Below are 16,669 nucleotides of genomic sequence, written 5' to 3' on the forward strand. Positions count from 1 at the left end.
TCTGTTCTCCCCAAATCAGGCATGCTGAGTAACGGGTCAATGCGGGGCTCCATGCAGCAGGGCTGGGGTCCCCAGAGGCCGATAGTGGAAACTGCGGGGATGATGATGGACCAGGGGGTTGGACCTGGTTGCATGGTCTCCAACATGAACACTGTGCTGCCCACGAGAGGCCCACCTGGATCCAGAACCATGGTCAACATACAGATGATGGGCAACGGTCAGAAGAAAAAGCAAGAAAGAAAGAAACTCACAGACTCTCATCAAAACCTGAACTGATTCTGACAGTCTGTGCTTTTTTTCTTCTCTTCAGAGATGCAGATGGCAAACCCAACCTACCCTCAGCAACAAGCTCCGCCCAATCAGACTGCACCGTGGCCAGACCGAATGATAACTATGGATCACTATGGAAACCAAAGCAGGTATGGCATTCATTCCATCCTAAAGCATAAAAGAAGAGTCATCCCATAAAAAATAGGCATGAGCAGCAGTTATAGAGTTCAGATGTGGGCTTTGTCTGGAGCCTTGAGTCTGGTGTGACAATAATATCACCTATTACCTTCCAGGCCACCGTACGGTGTCCCCCAGGGGGACAGGATGGGTTGTTGCAGCACTGGGCCCGAGGGTCAGCCAGATGAAGGAGCCCTGCTATTCCAGCTGTGCTCGGTGTTGAAGGACTATGAGGGTCTGGAGGAGATCGACAAGATGTTGGGAATCCCAACGCTGGCTGGACAGGTGAGCCCTTTAAACTGACCTTAAGAATCACCTGGCTGGGGAACATTAAGAAATCACTTACAGAAAAGTATTTTAATGGACCTTTTATAGACAGTTTTAATCACGTTCTTTATATTCTCAGTGTATTTTATCAAATGTTTTATAACTTGTTTTGACATTACTATTCTAGTTTCTATGCCTTTTTTAATGAAACAGAAGAAAATTGTCAGATTGTTGTTTCTGTTGATACTGTCAAGCAATGAGCTGAGCTGAAGAAGTTTTTTGGATTGGTTTTTAATGTCTTATTGCCAAGCCTTTACTAACTGTTCTTTTAGAAAATATTCAAAATAACAGTAAAATTAAGATTAAGATTTTTAGTATTAATGTTATTGGTATAGATTACATCACAGTTAACCACTATGCCCCCATTTGACCTGAGAAATACAAATTTAATGAGATGTAAGACTTCAGTTAATACTGAAAATGTACACAGAAAACAAGAGAAAATGTTTAGGAAAAACTCTTCTTATGCAGAGTAACAACATTAAACTAACTTTTGCTTGATTCCTCTCACTCATATCCTGTCTTCCCACGCTACAGGGTCCTCTGTCAGACCAGGACCAGTACCTCAGCTCCTCGGACCCAGCGACCAGCATGAAGCCGCACTTGTACAATCAACACTACGGTGGCCAGCCAGGTTATGGTGCCATGCCTCCTGATGGTGGGTTCCACAGCCCCTCTATGGGCGGCCACATGGGGCAACAGAGGATGCCGCCTGCTGGTTACCCCCCAATGATGAGGATGCCTGGGAGCGTGGGGCCCAGACCGGCCGGGATGAGGCCAGGGGGGCCTAATCCAGGAGTGCTATCACAGCCCAACAACCTGAGGCTCCAGCTGCAGCACAGACTCCAGGTCCAGCCAGTAGGTGGCACCACTATTCTTCCTGTTTTGTGATGTTTATTGACCACAAACCAGGAATTTGTGGTAAACAGATGGGACAGACTGTCTGTCCAGTTGGTAATTAGGCTTTGTGCTCCGTCACACCAGAAAGTGGCCTAGCACAATACTGTAGGTGGTGCTGGATGCTTGGTGGCAAAGTGACTACTTGCTGGTTGTGCAGTGGCTACTATTAGTTGTGGCTAGTATCCATCATGGCAAAATGGATGCAAAGAGGAAAACTCTGTTGGTGTTGCTTCTCATCCAGCAAAGGAGGGTTATATAAAATTGGAAGGTGATAGGTGATAGCTAATGTGATAGTTTTCTACATTTTTGACTCTCTGATTTTCTCCGTCCCTCAGAGGTGTGAAAACTCAGCATGGATTTACTTCAGCTCAGTGAGCAAAATCACTGATTGCAGCAATTTAATTACAGTGAACTGATTTTGGTCCAAAATTTGCTGGTGTTATAAATGCTGGTGTGGCCGAGTCCTTAAACAAACAGCCACCAAGTTTGAGTAAATCAGTCTTTTCTTTAGGCAAGTGTTCAATAATTTTGTGATATTTACTGTCGGTAGTATTTAGTATTTATGTATGGGACAATTTTGCACTTTGGCGATCCCATGTGGCAGAAGAATATCACTTTTTCAAACTTTCATCAAAATTTGAATAAAAGTGTGAAGAACCTCAGATTTGTGTCGATGGAGCACTTACTCGCTCTTTTGAAAACACTTCTGTGATTCAACTCTGCCTGTGTTGAGATTACCCTGCTAATGCATAACATCCAATACATAGTATTACATTTTGGTAAACAAAATAAATTTACAGCTTCCTAGTTAGTGGGGATGAGTGCTTTTCTTTGTGGCAGTCACAAATCTGTTAGGTGGGAAACAAGCATTTAGGTAGGTTTAACTTCCACTGCATCCCTGCTACAACCGAATGCACCCTGATGGAAACCCTGATGTTATGATGGAATAGTGAAGGTCTAAAAACACATGCAGCACAACTCTTTTTGAAATGGATGTTCATTTGTATCAACAGCTTTATTTTTTATGGCGTGCTATGACCTGTCAGAGGTAAATCAGTCAGTTATATATAGTAAATCAGATATTTATGGTGAGGCCCTTCCCTTTATTAATGTCTGAGTTCAATCGCTAATACAAATTTTGTCTCCTCCTCCCTGTAAATACAAACATTTTTAGAAAGTGTAATCATGAATCTTGACTAACCTGTAACCCTTGTTTCATCCTTATTCAAGTGCCGAACCTCATTACCATGAAAAAGACATGGTTGTGTTATTAGACACTCCAGTCCAAAACAAAGCTGTCTCTTTTTGCTCTTTTCTCTTATTACATGTGATGTAACAGAGCGGGCCGTGATGCCAACAGGGTTCACTGAGTTTAAACAGCAGCGGCCAGAAAGGAACAAATGTGTTTCAGCTTTCTGCCTTCATCAGCAATTCCCTGCTGCTGAGACACTTAACAAGGAACACACATGACGTGTACATACACACACACAAATTCATACATTCACTCATGAAGATGACTGCATACACAGACTGTACCCTTTGTGACTGACTAGTTGTTTACACACTAGTCTGTCTCTTTCAAGAGCTACTTTCCCCATAATGTCCCTCTTTGTGATCGTATGTACAGTATTATGTTCTAATACAAATTTGTTTCCTAACATATTTGAATTAATACATGCATTTTGTTTCTTAGTACATTTTTCCCCTTTCTTGTTTTTATTTAGCTTTTATAGTTATATGAGTTCATTTTAAGAGGTTAATCCTGAAATTTAGAGATATAATAATTTACCACAAGGGAATTACTTCTTACTCTGAACATCCATATTCACCTATTTAATGCCACCTGGTGGAGAGTTGAGGGAAAACAGCTTTTGTATATCAACTAAAATAGCACTAATGATTTAGCAGCCTGTTCAGATGTGAGGCACGACTTTTGCACTTCCATCTTTAGTGCCAGTGGGGAAACAGTGAAGTCAAAGTCTGGGTGAAAACTCCTGTCATCTGCAAACACATAAATGAGTCATTCAGATGAAGGGTTTAATACTGAAATAAATACTTGACATGCAAGAGTTCAGCATGCAGGATTGTTCTTGTTAAGCAATTAAGTGCTTATTCTCCTATATTGGCCAAATTAAAAAAATCTGTACGATGCAGTTGTGATACAAAAGATCTTTCGTGCAATGGTTGTATTTGGCATTATTGCAAACATTTGTAGTATTGGTGGCCAAACAGGAGTCTAACAAGACCAAAACAGTATTAGTGCTTCAGGAGTGGAATATACAGGGCCTGGCTTTGAGCAGCACTGACACACGAGTGTTAAATTAATTTTGAGGCTGCGGAGGAGCAATTAAGTCACCTTGATTTATGAGTGTGATAAATTATTACACCATATATGACGTCAGCTAACTATGAGTCTAAAAGCAAGGTTGACTGTACTGTTCATTAGAGAAACCTATCAGATGAAAGTTTGACTAACTGTAGGTACCATTCATAAACTGACATGATAAGTCAAGGTGATGTTTTGAAACTAAATGTATTTTTTGTGTCTGAGTAGTGGTTGTTGTCCACTGACATTAATAAAGTACTCTATCTATCCCCCATGTAGAACCGTCAGCCAGTGGTGAACCAGATGAGTGGGGTGTCCAACATGAATCTACCTCTAAGGTCTAATGTACCAAACCAGGTCAGTCTGTATATGTATGTATGTATGTATGTATGTATCTCTCTCACTCTCTCTTACTCCTCCTCACTTGTTAACACCATTCAAATATCTTCCATCACAGTTTAAATGACACCTCTGTGAGGCAGCCATCAATGCTGAAGGACATTTTTTGCAGTGGTCCTAGTTTGAGAAGATTAGGAATCAAAATGATGTGTTTCCTCGGTAGATCATTGACTCTTGCTGGTCCATGCCAACACTTAAGCATACTGTGTGTTGTGTGTTTGTTAGGGTGGAAATATAGAGATAATCAGATTCAGGTGATTTTACCCTTCACACAGAATAGTGTAATACTGATCAATTATACATTATGCTACATATTGTATTAATAACATTAATTATACATATTTTGTTATTAGAAGTATTGATAATTTCTGTGACAGTTAATAATATTTGATGCATTTGTTTTTTAAATTATGCAACTGGTTTGTTAGTTGGTTGAGTGTTTCCTTGCAGCCATTTACAAGGGAAAAGGCACTTTCTAAACTCTGTTTATGTCTTTACAAAGTGTTACATTTCTACTGTGTGGAAATATAAATGAAATTAAAGCATTAAAGTAGTAATTCTGTGTCTGAGAAGACTTTTGCGCTCCTGACATGTGCAAGATGTGTCTTTAACAGCCCAGCCTTTGCTCTTATTCAAATCAACTCAATTGCAGCAGGACTCATTTACATATTCAGTGTTATTAAATATCCCCTTAGAGTCTTGTTTACAGCCTGTTGACATCCTGTTTTATTTTATGTAAGTGTCACCTTACTGTGATTCTTCCTGCAGGGAACCCTCAACGCTCAGATGCTGGCCCAGCGTCAGCGCGAGTACCTCAGCAACCACCTACGCCAACGGCAACAGCAGCAGCAACAACACGTGCACCAGCAGCGTGCCATGATGATGCGGACTCAGGGCATCAACATGCCGCCTAACATGCCCAGCGGGGGCGCTGCTCCCACGCCGATGCCCATAGGTGGCACCAACCCACGGCTCCCGCAGGGCAACCCGCCGCAGTTCCCCTACCCGGCCTCCAGCTACGGTACCGGCCTGCCCTCTCCTCCTCCACCTCCTCCTCCTCATCCCGGCTCCTCCAGCCCCTTCTCCTCCCCTCACTCCCCCAGCCATTATCTGGCTAACCAGGGCATGATGGGAAATGTAGGGGGGCAGTACAGCGGGGTAATGAGTCCGCCATCGCAGCACAGTGCCTTCCAGTTCAGCAGTTCAGGTATATGATTAAAGCACAGTGTGTGTGCTTCACGGACGATATAGTTGCTTTTTTTGTTGTGGTGGCGGTAATCAAATGTAATCGTCTTTGTTCAGACTGTTGTAATCATCAAGTCTTTTTTTAAATTGATTGCGCGTGGTTGAAGGTTGCATGATTAAAATGTTTTCTTGTGCTGGATTTGTTTTTATGGGCAAATTGACAATGTTGCATTGGATTTTCTGCTTTTATGCTCAGATTAACACTTTGTGATTTTAACCCTGTCATAAACCAATCTGGACTGAATATGGTCATTTTGGAGGGAAAGAGCTCTGGTGAACCAGAAATATTTTCTTTTATTTGTTGACTTCATGAGCCATCTGTCAGTGTTTTAAGTTTTTTTGTGAATGCACTCTTAATCTCATTTGTAAGTTTCTGAATTGAGGACTGAATAGGATCCATATTTTGTACAATAGTCTGCATCAAAGAGTTCAATTCCTTGCCAAGGGTATTTTGACAGAGACAGACATGTTGGCTGTTGTGGACACTTGAACTTGTTATTTTCGGGTTATTGGTTGGTCTTTCAGTTATGGGGTAAACTTAACCATGAATTGGATGTTAAGCAAAGATTTTGAAGATTTTTCAAATGTCAGCACTCACATTATTTATTCTGCCTTAGAGGCAAGATAATTCTCATTTGTCTTGTCTGTATTACGTTTTGTAAGACCTCCAAATAATGCCTGATTCCTTGTTATGGATCGAAGAGTAGAGTAGAAGTAGAGTCTCTTACTAACTACAAGTAAAAACTACTAGTTGTATAGATATTAGTGCCTGGTTAGCTCCCACCATGATTATCGTACCCATCCATGCAGCTTATGACCCTTTTGTCCTCTCCAATGTGCAGGAATGATCCAGCAACAGCAACACCAGGACCCAGTGGCAGGCTTTCCATGTGGGGCTGCGACCCCGCAGAGCCCCCTGCTGTCCCCCAGGATGGGGCAGGGTCAAAGCCCCATGCTGCAGCAGAACCAGGGCCAAACCCAGCCCCAGGGTCCGACCCAGGGAGGAGCACCGGCCTACCAGGCAAGCACCGACCTCAATGGATGGCCCCAACCTGCCAACATCTCCACCAGCAACAGGTAACAACAGATTGACAATTCACCAGATCTTATGTGAACATGATGATTTGAGTGTGTTTTTAACATTACAACTAACATACGTTTTTTTCCCCACCATGATTTGAGTCTTTTTGTGAACATTATGCACACTCTTTGACTCAGTTTCCCTCCTTCCAGTGTGTACCCCCAACAGTCCCAGTCACAGTACTCCACACAGCCCAGCGGAGGAATGTACAACAGCAACAACAACGTGAACCTGAGAGTCATGGCCAGCAACATGAACCAGATGTCAGGACAGATGAGCTCCATGACCTCCATGAATACAGAACAGGTGAGAGATGCACAATTTCAGATGAGCTTAGATACTGCCTGCAATTTACTGTTTCATGTCAACGCATAAACGTATTGGAGACCATGGTTAATGTTCATTTTTATCATTTGATTTATATTTATTGTGTCATCTTCATCATACAGGTGAGTGACAGCAGCCTGATCCTGGGGCAGCTGGCGGGAATTGACATGTTGACACAAGATGGTGAAGCCAGTTCTGTAAGTAAAAACTTTGTTGTACACATTACCTCATATGTTAAAATGTTAAATGTTTTCATGTATTAATCACATAAACATAGTGCTATATACAGCAGTGCCTGACACTAGTTAGTGTCTTCTTTACAGTAGAGAAAACTTTTACCTATATTTAGAGACAAAATCTACTTTTCTGTGTTGTCCATAGTCATTTGTATATGATATACTTGACATATACACATTAACATTTACAGGCCTAAGCTATCAGGTTGTTATCTACAGGATCACCTTGAGATGGTTCTCATCTGTCAAACAAAACACGTTGCTTCATTTTGATAGCCTGTTCCTTGCACCTGCAGTTATCGATAAGCAATGGTAAATTTGATGTACCTCAGGGCTCAATTTTAGGTCCACATTTGTTCTCAGTGTACATACTACAACATGGTCACCTCACCCATGGCATTGCCATCTACTACTACACTGATGATACTACAATTAATCATTTATAGAACAGATGTTCTGTTAATGGCATTTCATGCCTTTCAAGTGAAATTTACTTTAGTTTTTCTTGGCCCTCTAACAGCTGAGGATGCATATGTATACAGAATACATCATCTCAGGTTGAATTTAAAAACATTTCAATTGCTGTCATATGTCAGGGCTTGGGTAGCTGAGACTAACTAAAACAGTGTCATTCTTTAAATTAATTCCCATAATTGTACAAAAATGCCTTTTTTATTAGATAAATACTTACCCTAACCCTTCAAGAGAAAGTTTTCTTTTGCAGTCTGCACATGGAGACACTTGAGGACAATCCTATAAGAGTATAGGAAATAGAATGGGAAACAACAGTGAATAGTAAGCACCACTTTTTATTGTAATAATTGAATTCCCAATTCCAGTTCCTTTGATACATGCTTTAAAAGCCATCAAAATGGAGTCCACACATCAGCAAGCTGTAAAACATCTTAAAACAGGTTCTTTTGATTTGACATGTTAAAAAAATATACATGATAAATAAAAGGACATAATTTAAGTCAAAGAAGGTAAATATTTCAGCCCATTAAGCATAATTTTTCTTTATTTCCCTTGATGATTAATGTGATTCTGATCTTCTGTCTTTTATAGAATTTCTGCTGACTGTGGTTGAGACAAGGTAACACAGGAGCCCATGCAAAAACACTGACGCCTACTCAGCTCAGCTCATGGAGAAGCATCAAGGAGTTGAGGACACATGATGGAAACACTGCTCCCTCTGTCACACCAGCCAACTCAGAGGCACTGTACAGAGAGGACAACCAAGACATGTAAAACCTTCTGAACTGCATTCACTTCAGTGTGGCTTGCTTCACATTGATTTAACACTTTATGCAAAAAAAGTCAGAATTCATAGGGAAACTGCCATCTGAACCATCCTGACAACAAATGCACAATAGGAGAATACAATAATCACAAAAAGAATATTGTGTCACTGCTGTTTCAGGGTTTTGTGGGAAACCTTGTATTTTACTTTCATCCATCTAATTAAACAATACACGTTATATATATCTGTATACCTAAAACCTGGTATTCAAACAATCAAATTAAGGCTGCGCCAAAAACACAATTACCAGTACCTATACTGTAACAGTGCGCCTGATAAATTCAACACAATCTACATTTCCACTGAATAATTTTCATTGGCACAACATAATCAGGCTCTATACTCCCCACTCTGTTGTTCTGAGTTTCCCTTTTTGACAGAAATGCTGTTTTCACTCACTGATTGAAGTTCAATCCACTCTACTTTGCGGTGCTTTCTTGATGTGAAGCTGCTGTTAATGAAACTCAACACTTCCAGAAGATGTTTTACGATAAAGATCTTTCAAGAAAGGGAAGGATTTTGCCCCCTGAGCTGTTCGGAAGGCTCAGTCACAGGAAGTGTTGAGTTTTCATTAAAAGGACACAGCGGCAATAGCAAACTAATTTGGCAAATGGGAGCAGAACAGAAAACAGGGACGCGTCTTTAGGTAAATAAAGGCCCTGTCCACTATTTGAGAATTTACGGTAAAGTATACAAATATTGTACACTACTACACACATCCTCAGACATGTACACTGTAAACACCAGATCTTTGTCAAATAGTCAGGCTAATCACCATTTTAATGTTGAACCACATAGAATCAAATACAGTGAATAAAAGAGAGTTAAAAGGTGTTCTGTGTAGCATTTTAACATTTAAAAATAAGAACCACATTTACTTCTTACAACCAGGTTTTCCCTTAAATTAAAACCCCCTTAAGTAGCTTTCAAATGGAGCTAGAAAATTAATTTTCCTAAAATTCAGCTTCATGTATCTGGTACAGCATCTTTGAGAACTTCGGGATCTCCTCTAGAATATAAATATAATTTATGTGGGTTTAAACAGGGCTTGCCTTTGCAACATCAGTTTGTAATCATGGACACACAAGTGGTTCCAGCAAGGTTAAAGTTAGTTATGTGCTCTGGTCAGATGAATGTATTCCTAAAGTTTTCCCACTGAAAACACACAACTGTAATCCTCTCAAGTCTCTGAAGCAGTGGATTTGTGATGAGGCACATTTTTTTTGTGAGTGTGAAACTCAAACAAAGGATGTCACAGTTTGACACTGGAGAACTGAATGGTTGACAAACATAAATGAAACCTCTGGATTTTATCTTTTATGGTTCTATTTTAGAGCCTGACTGAAAACGTCAAATGAGAAGGTTTATGAGAAATATTTTTCAAGTATTTATAGTTTTGAAGAAGTTTTAGAGATTCTTTGTATGACACAAAAAATCAAGGATATCTTTCTGTAAGAGAATCTCAAAATCGTACATTTTGATGTCGATTTTAAAATTAATATATTTCAACTGCTGTAGTTACAGGGGAGCTGTATCCCTATGTAATGACTTTTTGAATGAAGGTGAATGTGTATAGATAATGTACATACTTAGATTTATAATAGGGTTTTTTTCCTATGTGGTATTGCAAAGCAGCAGTTTGGAGATTTAGTCCAACAAACACTTATCAGAGAGCAGAAATATTGGTTAAATTAAACCTCAGTGGGTGGAGCTAAAGAGCCACAAGACAACAAGAGTGCAAGTCAATTAATTGGCTTACTCGAATGGCAAAGAAGGCACTCTGGTCAAAATGTAAACAGAATGTTTAATTACTATGTACTTATTTTTCCCATAAATGGCTTTCCTTGCTAGAAATCAGCTAGCTATTGCAATTTTCCAATAGTTATTTTGAATTTGAAAGTTCAGCTAAGCTAACTAGCTAATCTAGTATCAGTAGCTTGAAGCTTTTTTGGAAATATCTTGACACCTATTGGATAGATTGCCATGAAATTTGGTACAGATATTCATAATTCCCCTACTTGAAATGTAATACCTTTGATTCCCCTAACTTTTCATCTAGCACCATCATCAGGTCAAGATTTTAATTTGTCCAATACTTTGATTTATGACCAAAAGCTGCAAAACTACTGACATTCCCATCAGCCTCAGCTGTACTGTTTACTGCTCATTAGCAAATGTTAGCATGCTAACAGGTTAAACTAGATGGTGAACATGGTAAACATTATACCTGCTAAACATCAGCGTGTTACTGACTTTCAGTCCGCCCACTGAGATTTAGCCAATGAAATTATCTCTGCCTCCAAAGCAGCTTTGCCTCTAAAAAAATGTGTGTATAACTAATAAAACTCCATGCTACTGCGATTCATTTTAAAATTACATTTACTGGCCTGCGGGGGTTGCTCTTGCATTTCAGGCATTTAGCTGAAGCTCTCTGTCATGCTGACAATTCAAAAGTGTGTCATTTGTTGCGTTGGGTCATTCTGTGGGTGAAGCTTTGATTGATAGTCTCTACCTACTCTATGTGATGAATACAAATTCAAGTTTTGCGCCAAGGATAAAGTCTGACCTGGTCCCTATAAACAGATTAATAATGCTAAATTAGAGAGCATGTGACCCAGAACCTTTACAATCCAATGTTATATGGACTTTTACAGACTGAACCTCTAGCGTTTTGGGAATAGCTTCATCAAATCAATTTGAAAGGTGCTCTCTTTATTCATTAGGTGCTGTCTCATATGCTGTGAGCTTGTAAGTGTGAAAAAACTGACTGTAACTGGCAACGTGGATTTCTTGAATCCCTCTTTCTCTACTTCAGAAGGTCCAGAAATCTGTTAAGCACATACTGTAACAATGACGTAAGATTACTTTTCTGCCCAAAAGAAGAATGTGAAAATGCAAACTGACTGCAAAATGAAACACTGCAAAGAATTGTAAACGTTTTTTTAGAACATTTTGCGTTGATCCCATTTTTCCTTCATGTCCTTTCAGCTTTCAGTACAGTGAATTATACTCGTGTACTATCATCAGGGGAGAAAATGTAAGCCGTGGAAATCTCCTGAATGTCAAACTCTCTGCAAAGGTTTAATGCAATCAAGAGCGAATGTAAATGCTCATGTACAGCAACTCCTAATGTTTTAGAAGAAGGTGAATTATTTTCTCTTGATTTTGACTGATACAATATACATATATATTGAAGACTTTACCTAATTCATAGATGTATATTTTATCAATTGCAAAATACTGTAATTCATGTAAGTACCTTAATGCTAAAGACAAAGCATAATGCCTTAGATCTGTGACTCTGTCTGGTATATAACTGTAAAGTTTACAGGTGTATTATATGTGTCACATACTGCTGAGCGTGTGTTGTACCACTTCATACTGTAGGTGTAATAATTAGACGACTAGGATTTTTATATTTCCTCCCAAGAAGTGACATTGAACAACCTGTGTATCAACTCATGGAAATTACAATAAGACTGTGTTAGCATTTGTAATCAAAGTGCATAAATTGAAAATTATTTAATTTGTAGTTACACTGTATTGTTGCACTGTTAGTGCACAGTGCACCAGGGAGATTCTCCCTCACTAACGCAGTGTGTGTTTTGTTTGTTTGTTTTTTAAAGGGGCATTAATCTTTGACCTTTGCTGACTTCTGTTAGTGTCCATTAGGGACTGCAGCAACATCAGTGTATCTCTAGATGGCATTTGAACATTTTGAGTTATGGCGGCCTGTAAATGACATTAATAACATAGTCAGAAATGCAAGTTGTGATCTAGCCCTAACGCAGCACCGTACTACTACTAAACTTAAGCGCGCATTTCTGACCCTAAATACTTGTAAACTTCAATGTTGGACAAAATTTGAAAATGCAAAATCAGTCCGCCGAAGTACAGCTTCTCTTTGACAGCTGAGGAGATTTCACATCGAAAGCAGTTGTGTCTACAGCTGCACATCATTTTGAATTTTTCGGTTTCAGTAACAATACCAAAAGATTTTTTTCAATAATGTTGTTCTCCAAAACACTTTTTTCATTTAACAAAAGAAACTAAAAGTTCTCAAAAGTTAGATGTTGTAACCATAGAAAGACTTATAAGACTAAAGACTAAATAAAAAGGTCTAAAATAGTCCAAACTTTAAACAAAAACATGTCTTACACTGATTTAATTCACATGAAAAAAAGAAATTATTATATTAAATAGAAGGAATAAAAACTAAGATAACATATATTTTCTTCTTTGTTCACCAACTGGAGTGGCGTGACTGAGCTGTTTATGTTATATTTCACTTAGTCAATATTGTTCACATTTTATTTTTGACAATTTTCCTCTCAATTTCCTATTTAAAGCCACTACGTGTAGATTTTTTAAAATGATAAGAGCATCTTAAAATTATTTCCATCGCATAAAGTCTTGTTTGAAGACAAATGCAACAATCCTTGCAACAATGGTGCAGTAAATGCGTTGCTTTTAGTCCATTTATCTGTGTCTCTGGGTTGGGGTGTCTTTTGTGATTCTACCACTGGATGGCGCCAAAGTCAGAAATGTTCTAATCCTACACAGTGGCTTTAAGACCATGCTGGTGATACTGATCTGCATAAAACAACAATGCAATTAAAAATGATTTTCCAATATTGTTGCATCATTACTGCGTCAGGGCCAGCAGTTATCAGGATTTTTAAAGCCGAGCTGCAACAGAAACTTCCAGCGCTGAGCAAATATGTCACAATGCTTTTTGTAGCCTGACAGGGAAACTTTTAGCCTTTGTAGCCGAAATGTCTCATTCTACAACAGTGGGCAGGGAGTTATTGTTTAAAACAACTAGTGCAGGTCATATTTAGATTTAAAGCGACAGAAATCTCAGAAACTCATATTAAATATCTCAGCGGTGACAGTCCAGTACATACAGTTTATTCAGAGTGTGAGTGTTTTATTATGCAAAAGTCCAGATGTTCACACCACTTTATGCAAGCTGTCGACTCTAATGTTGCTTTTGCCAATGCTGCTCGTTAATTTATGATTCATGCCACTGTAAATAAATAATTTTTATTGAGCGGGACTGCCTCTGTCTTTTTATTTCATCCACTAGGAAGTAAACCGCCTCTCGCTCTGGCGTGTTTTTCTGCATTACAGCTGTTTCTATATACACAAAATTTACATGAAGAATAATGTACTACAGACCTGACGCTGACGCCTATCACATGAATGAAAACACCATTATCTACCCACAATGATTTTTCATCACTGTAGTGTGGTAAGAATGCATTTCTCAGTGATTGAGCAGCTCTCTCCCTGTATGTGCAATGCTCTCTTTAGAGCAGCAGGAGGCGACGTTTTCCAGGAATTTCTCTCTATGTGCCTATAAATATGCTCTATATGAAGTTCACCACTGCTTTGTGCAACTTGTAGTCTGGCTCCAGACCCTTGTATCACATCACTCGTCTCTGATTTTGAATGAATCTGTGATCAGCCATCTACCTGCATTGCAATCATCCGGTGGGCCTGGTATCTGCGTTTGGGTCCTGTTTCCTTTTACCTGCTGTTATGCATATATATACAGTTAGAATCGGAATCAGAAATACTTTATTGATCCCCGAGGGGAAACTCTTTCGTTACAGCTGCTCACTGTCACGTCAGTGCACACAGGAATAGAAGGAATAGAAGTACTAAGCAAATCAAATTATAATACGCTATAATACAGCTAAGATAAATTAAGTACAAGTGGATATAAAGTATAAAAGCTGAAATAAGTGTAAGTACCAAAGTGGATTTAGAGGTTGATGAGTATGTACAGTGTAATACAATGTAATAATATAAGTAATAAGTAATAGTGCAATAATGAGTACTGTCAAGTTAAGTGTAGCTTATTAAGATGATTAGTATGTATTTTTGTACACAACATGCTGTGCTATAAACTTGTCAGGACCTCTTGCAGGCTTCTACGAATTCTGATTCCTGATCCCATAACTTTGACCTGCAACTTTCTAAACTTGTTGAACTTTGAAGGGACAGTTCACTGTCATCAGGGTTACCTCGGCTTGTCCCTTCAGACCACACACTTAACAGAAAGCCTATGTTACAAACTGGGGACGTGAAGTCTGAAAGATGTGGGAATTTACCGGGCACGAAAGGCATAATAAAGATATGGTATTGAGTTGCATTATGGGAAGTTTAGGATATCCCCCCCCCCCTCCCAACTTTATGGACGCATTACTAAATCACTGCCCCTTAAATCTTCTTTGACTAGCTTCAGTGGTACATACAATATATAAGTCTTTAATATATAGTGTATTTGCTTGTTATAGTGCTTTATTGAAGCTATGTCACACTTATATTCACAGCTAATATGCCATAGTTGTGAAATTAAATTAGCTGGAAAAATTCATCTTTTTCATCATTTTATACATATTTCCCTGTAATGCTTCCTCACATATTGATCTCGAATGTAAAATAAGACACACTGTTTGGCCATGTAACGGTTTGTAACGACACACCCAGATTCGTGTGGAGTTCAAGAAGTTCCTTATTTCAAATGTTAAGCTTGCATTTGGAGAAGTGAGGAGCAGCCAAATGTCTTTAGTCAGGAGGACTTTCCGCATGTGATTCAAGGGCACATTTGAGCTACACAGACGTACACACTGCATTGCCTTGTCGAGACTCTTCTCTGCAGAAAGGAACCTAGAACTGGTCCAGAAGCTGGTGTCCTCTGCATGGCCCTTCCAATCTAATCACACAGCAACAGATATGAAAACTGCTCCAACTTACTCTCAAATAAACCCTTTTGTCATGAATATATTATTATGAAATATAACAACTGTTGGCTGGCGACAAGCGTGAGATGCCATGCTGTGCTTGGAAAGATATAGTCATTGAGATAAAACTTGCAGCATGCAAACCATTGCTCAAGGTCATGAACTCCACGAAAGGTCATGAATTCTGTCTAACTTGCGGCTTATAGAGTTAAAACAACCTGTGATAATGGTTTAGAATGGTTCCATACAAATATCAGAACTTTAGAAAATAATATAAGAAATACACATTAAAAAAGTACCGAGGTCCACAGAGTTGCTTTAAGTCCTCATGAGTATCTGAGATTTTTGGATCTGCATTCAATTCTTTGTTGCTGCCATTACATAATTCATCTAATAATCTAATCTCTTTTTGTTGCATTGTGTCAACTTTTCAAGCTGTTACAACACTCACTTTTTAGTGTTTGTATTCCAAAGAAACTTATGAATTGTTAATGTAATTGTAATATTTCCTGACTGAAAGACCATATTCTCGGTTGCAATTGGTTGGAATGTATTTATGCACTCCCATTGGACAATTCACCTGTCAGTTCTGACTTTGGCTCAGAAGCCTGGCTCGTGATGGCCAAAGAAGGATAGAAAAAGTGAAGACCTCTCACTCTGGTTCTATTTCCAGACCACAAACTGGGAGCTGGATGAAAAATGAGCCTAACATTACACATATTTTCTATTTTTCAACATTATAGGTTGCTTATTAAGTTTGATAGAATTACAGGTAGATCAGCTGGTTATAGCCACAACTATAATTCATAATTTTATTTTAAGACGTTTTTGTGAAATTGTTACAACCACTGTTACTTGTTTGCTTTTACAAAATAATTTAGTTTTCTGAATAAGTTAGTTATTTTGAATAACCTACTTGAATATTTTGAAATTTGTAATATTTTTATTATAACTTTGAAAAATTTGATTTTGCACTAAAAATAAGCTCTTTGTCTAAGCAATAAACATAGTAGAAATGTAAAGAAAGATAAAGCAACTACTTCAGGTCAAGAGTCATAAATATAAAATTGACAATAAGATATTAAAGAATATTATAAAATATTACAAGAAAATAATAAAGAATATGGTACAATATGATATTTAAATGACAGTTTGTGCAGTGTGCAAAACATTTACATGGTGTGTGGTAACTTTGTGGCGAGCTAACCTTAAAGTGAGACTGGGAGACTGGATGGCCTGTGACGAAGGCAGGGTCAACAACCCGGGTAGCTCAGCCCTGCAGGTCGTAGCGGGCCTCGAGAGTCTCCCAACTGGGACTATCAGTATGCT

At 38.8% G+C, this 16,669-nt stretch overlaps 1 protein-coding gene across 5 annotated transcripts in view; it reads left to right on the forward strand.

Moving 5' to 3' along the window:
• Nucleotides 1–13,641, forward strand: part of LOC122886639 (nuclear receptor coactivator 2-like) — a 61,155-nt gene extending 47,514 nt beyond the window's left edge. For 3 of the 5 annotated variants that reach the window (XR_006380400.1, XR_006380402.1, XR_006380401.1), the window contains exons 13-23: nt 20–217; nt 311–419; nt 564–732; nt 1,312–1,632; nt 4,280–4,357; nt 5,168–5,606; nt 6,487–6,721; nt 6,878–7,031; nt 7,175–7,249; nt 8,013–8,083; nt 8,354–13,641. Coding sequence is in view for 1 of the 5 variants with exons in the window: in XM_044219066.1 (XP_044075001.1) it covers nt 20–217; nt 311–419; nt 564–732; nt 1,312–1,632; nt 4,280–4,357; nt 5,168–5,606; nt 6,487–6,721; nt 6,878–7,031; nt 7,175–7,249; nt 8,354–8,365 (1,790 nt within the window). In the remaining 4 variants the exon portion in view is untranslated. The remainder of the gene's footprint in view (nt 1–19; nt 218–310; nt 420–563; nt 733–1,311; nt 1,633–4,279; nt 4,358–5,167; nt 5,607–6,486; nt 6,722–6,877; nt 7,032–7,174; nt 7,250–8,012; nt 8,084–8,353) is intronic. The other 2 variants (XR_006380403.1, XM_044219066.1) reach the window with 2 other exon arrangements.
• The last annotated feature ends 3,028 nt before the right edge of the window (nt 13,642–16,669 follow it).

The sequence above is a fragment of the Siniperca chuatsi genome, linkage group LG13 (genome assembly GCF_020085105.1).
Source record: "Siniperca chuatsi isolate FFG_IHB_CAS linkage group LG13, ASM2008510v1, whole genome shotgun sequence".
Lineage (NCBI taxonomy): Eukaryota > Metazoa > Chordata > Actinopteri > Centrarchiformes > Sinipercidae > Siniperca > Siniperca chuatsi.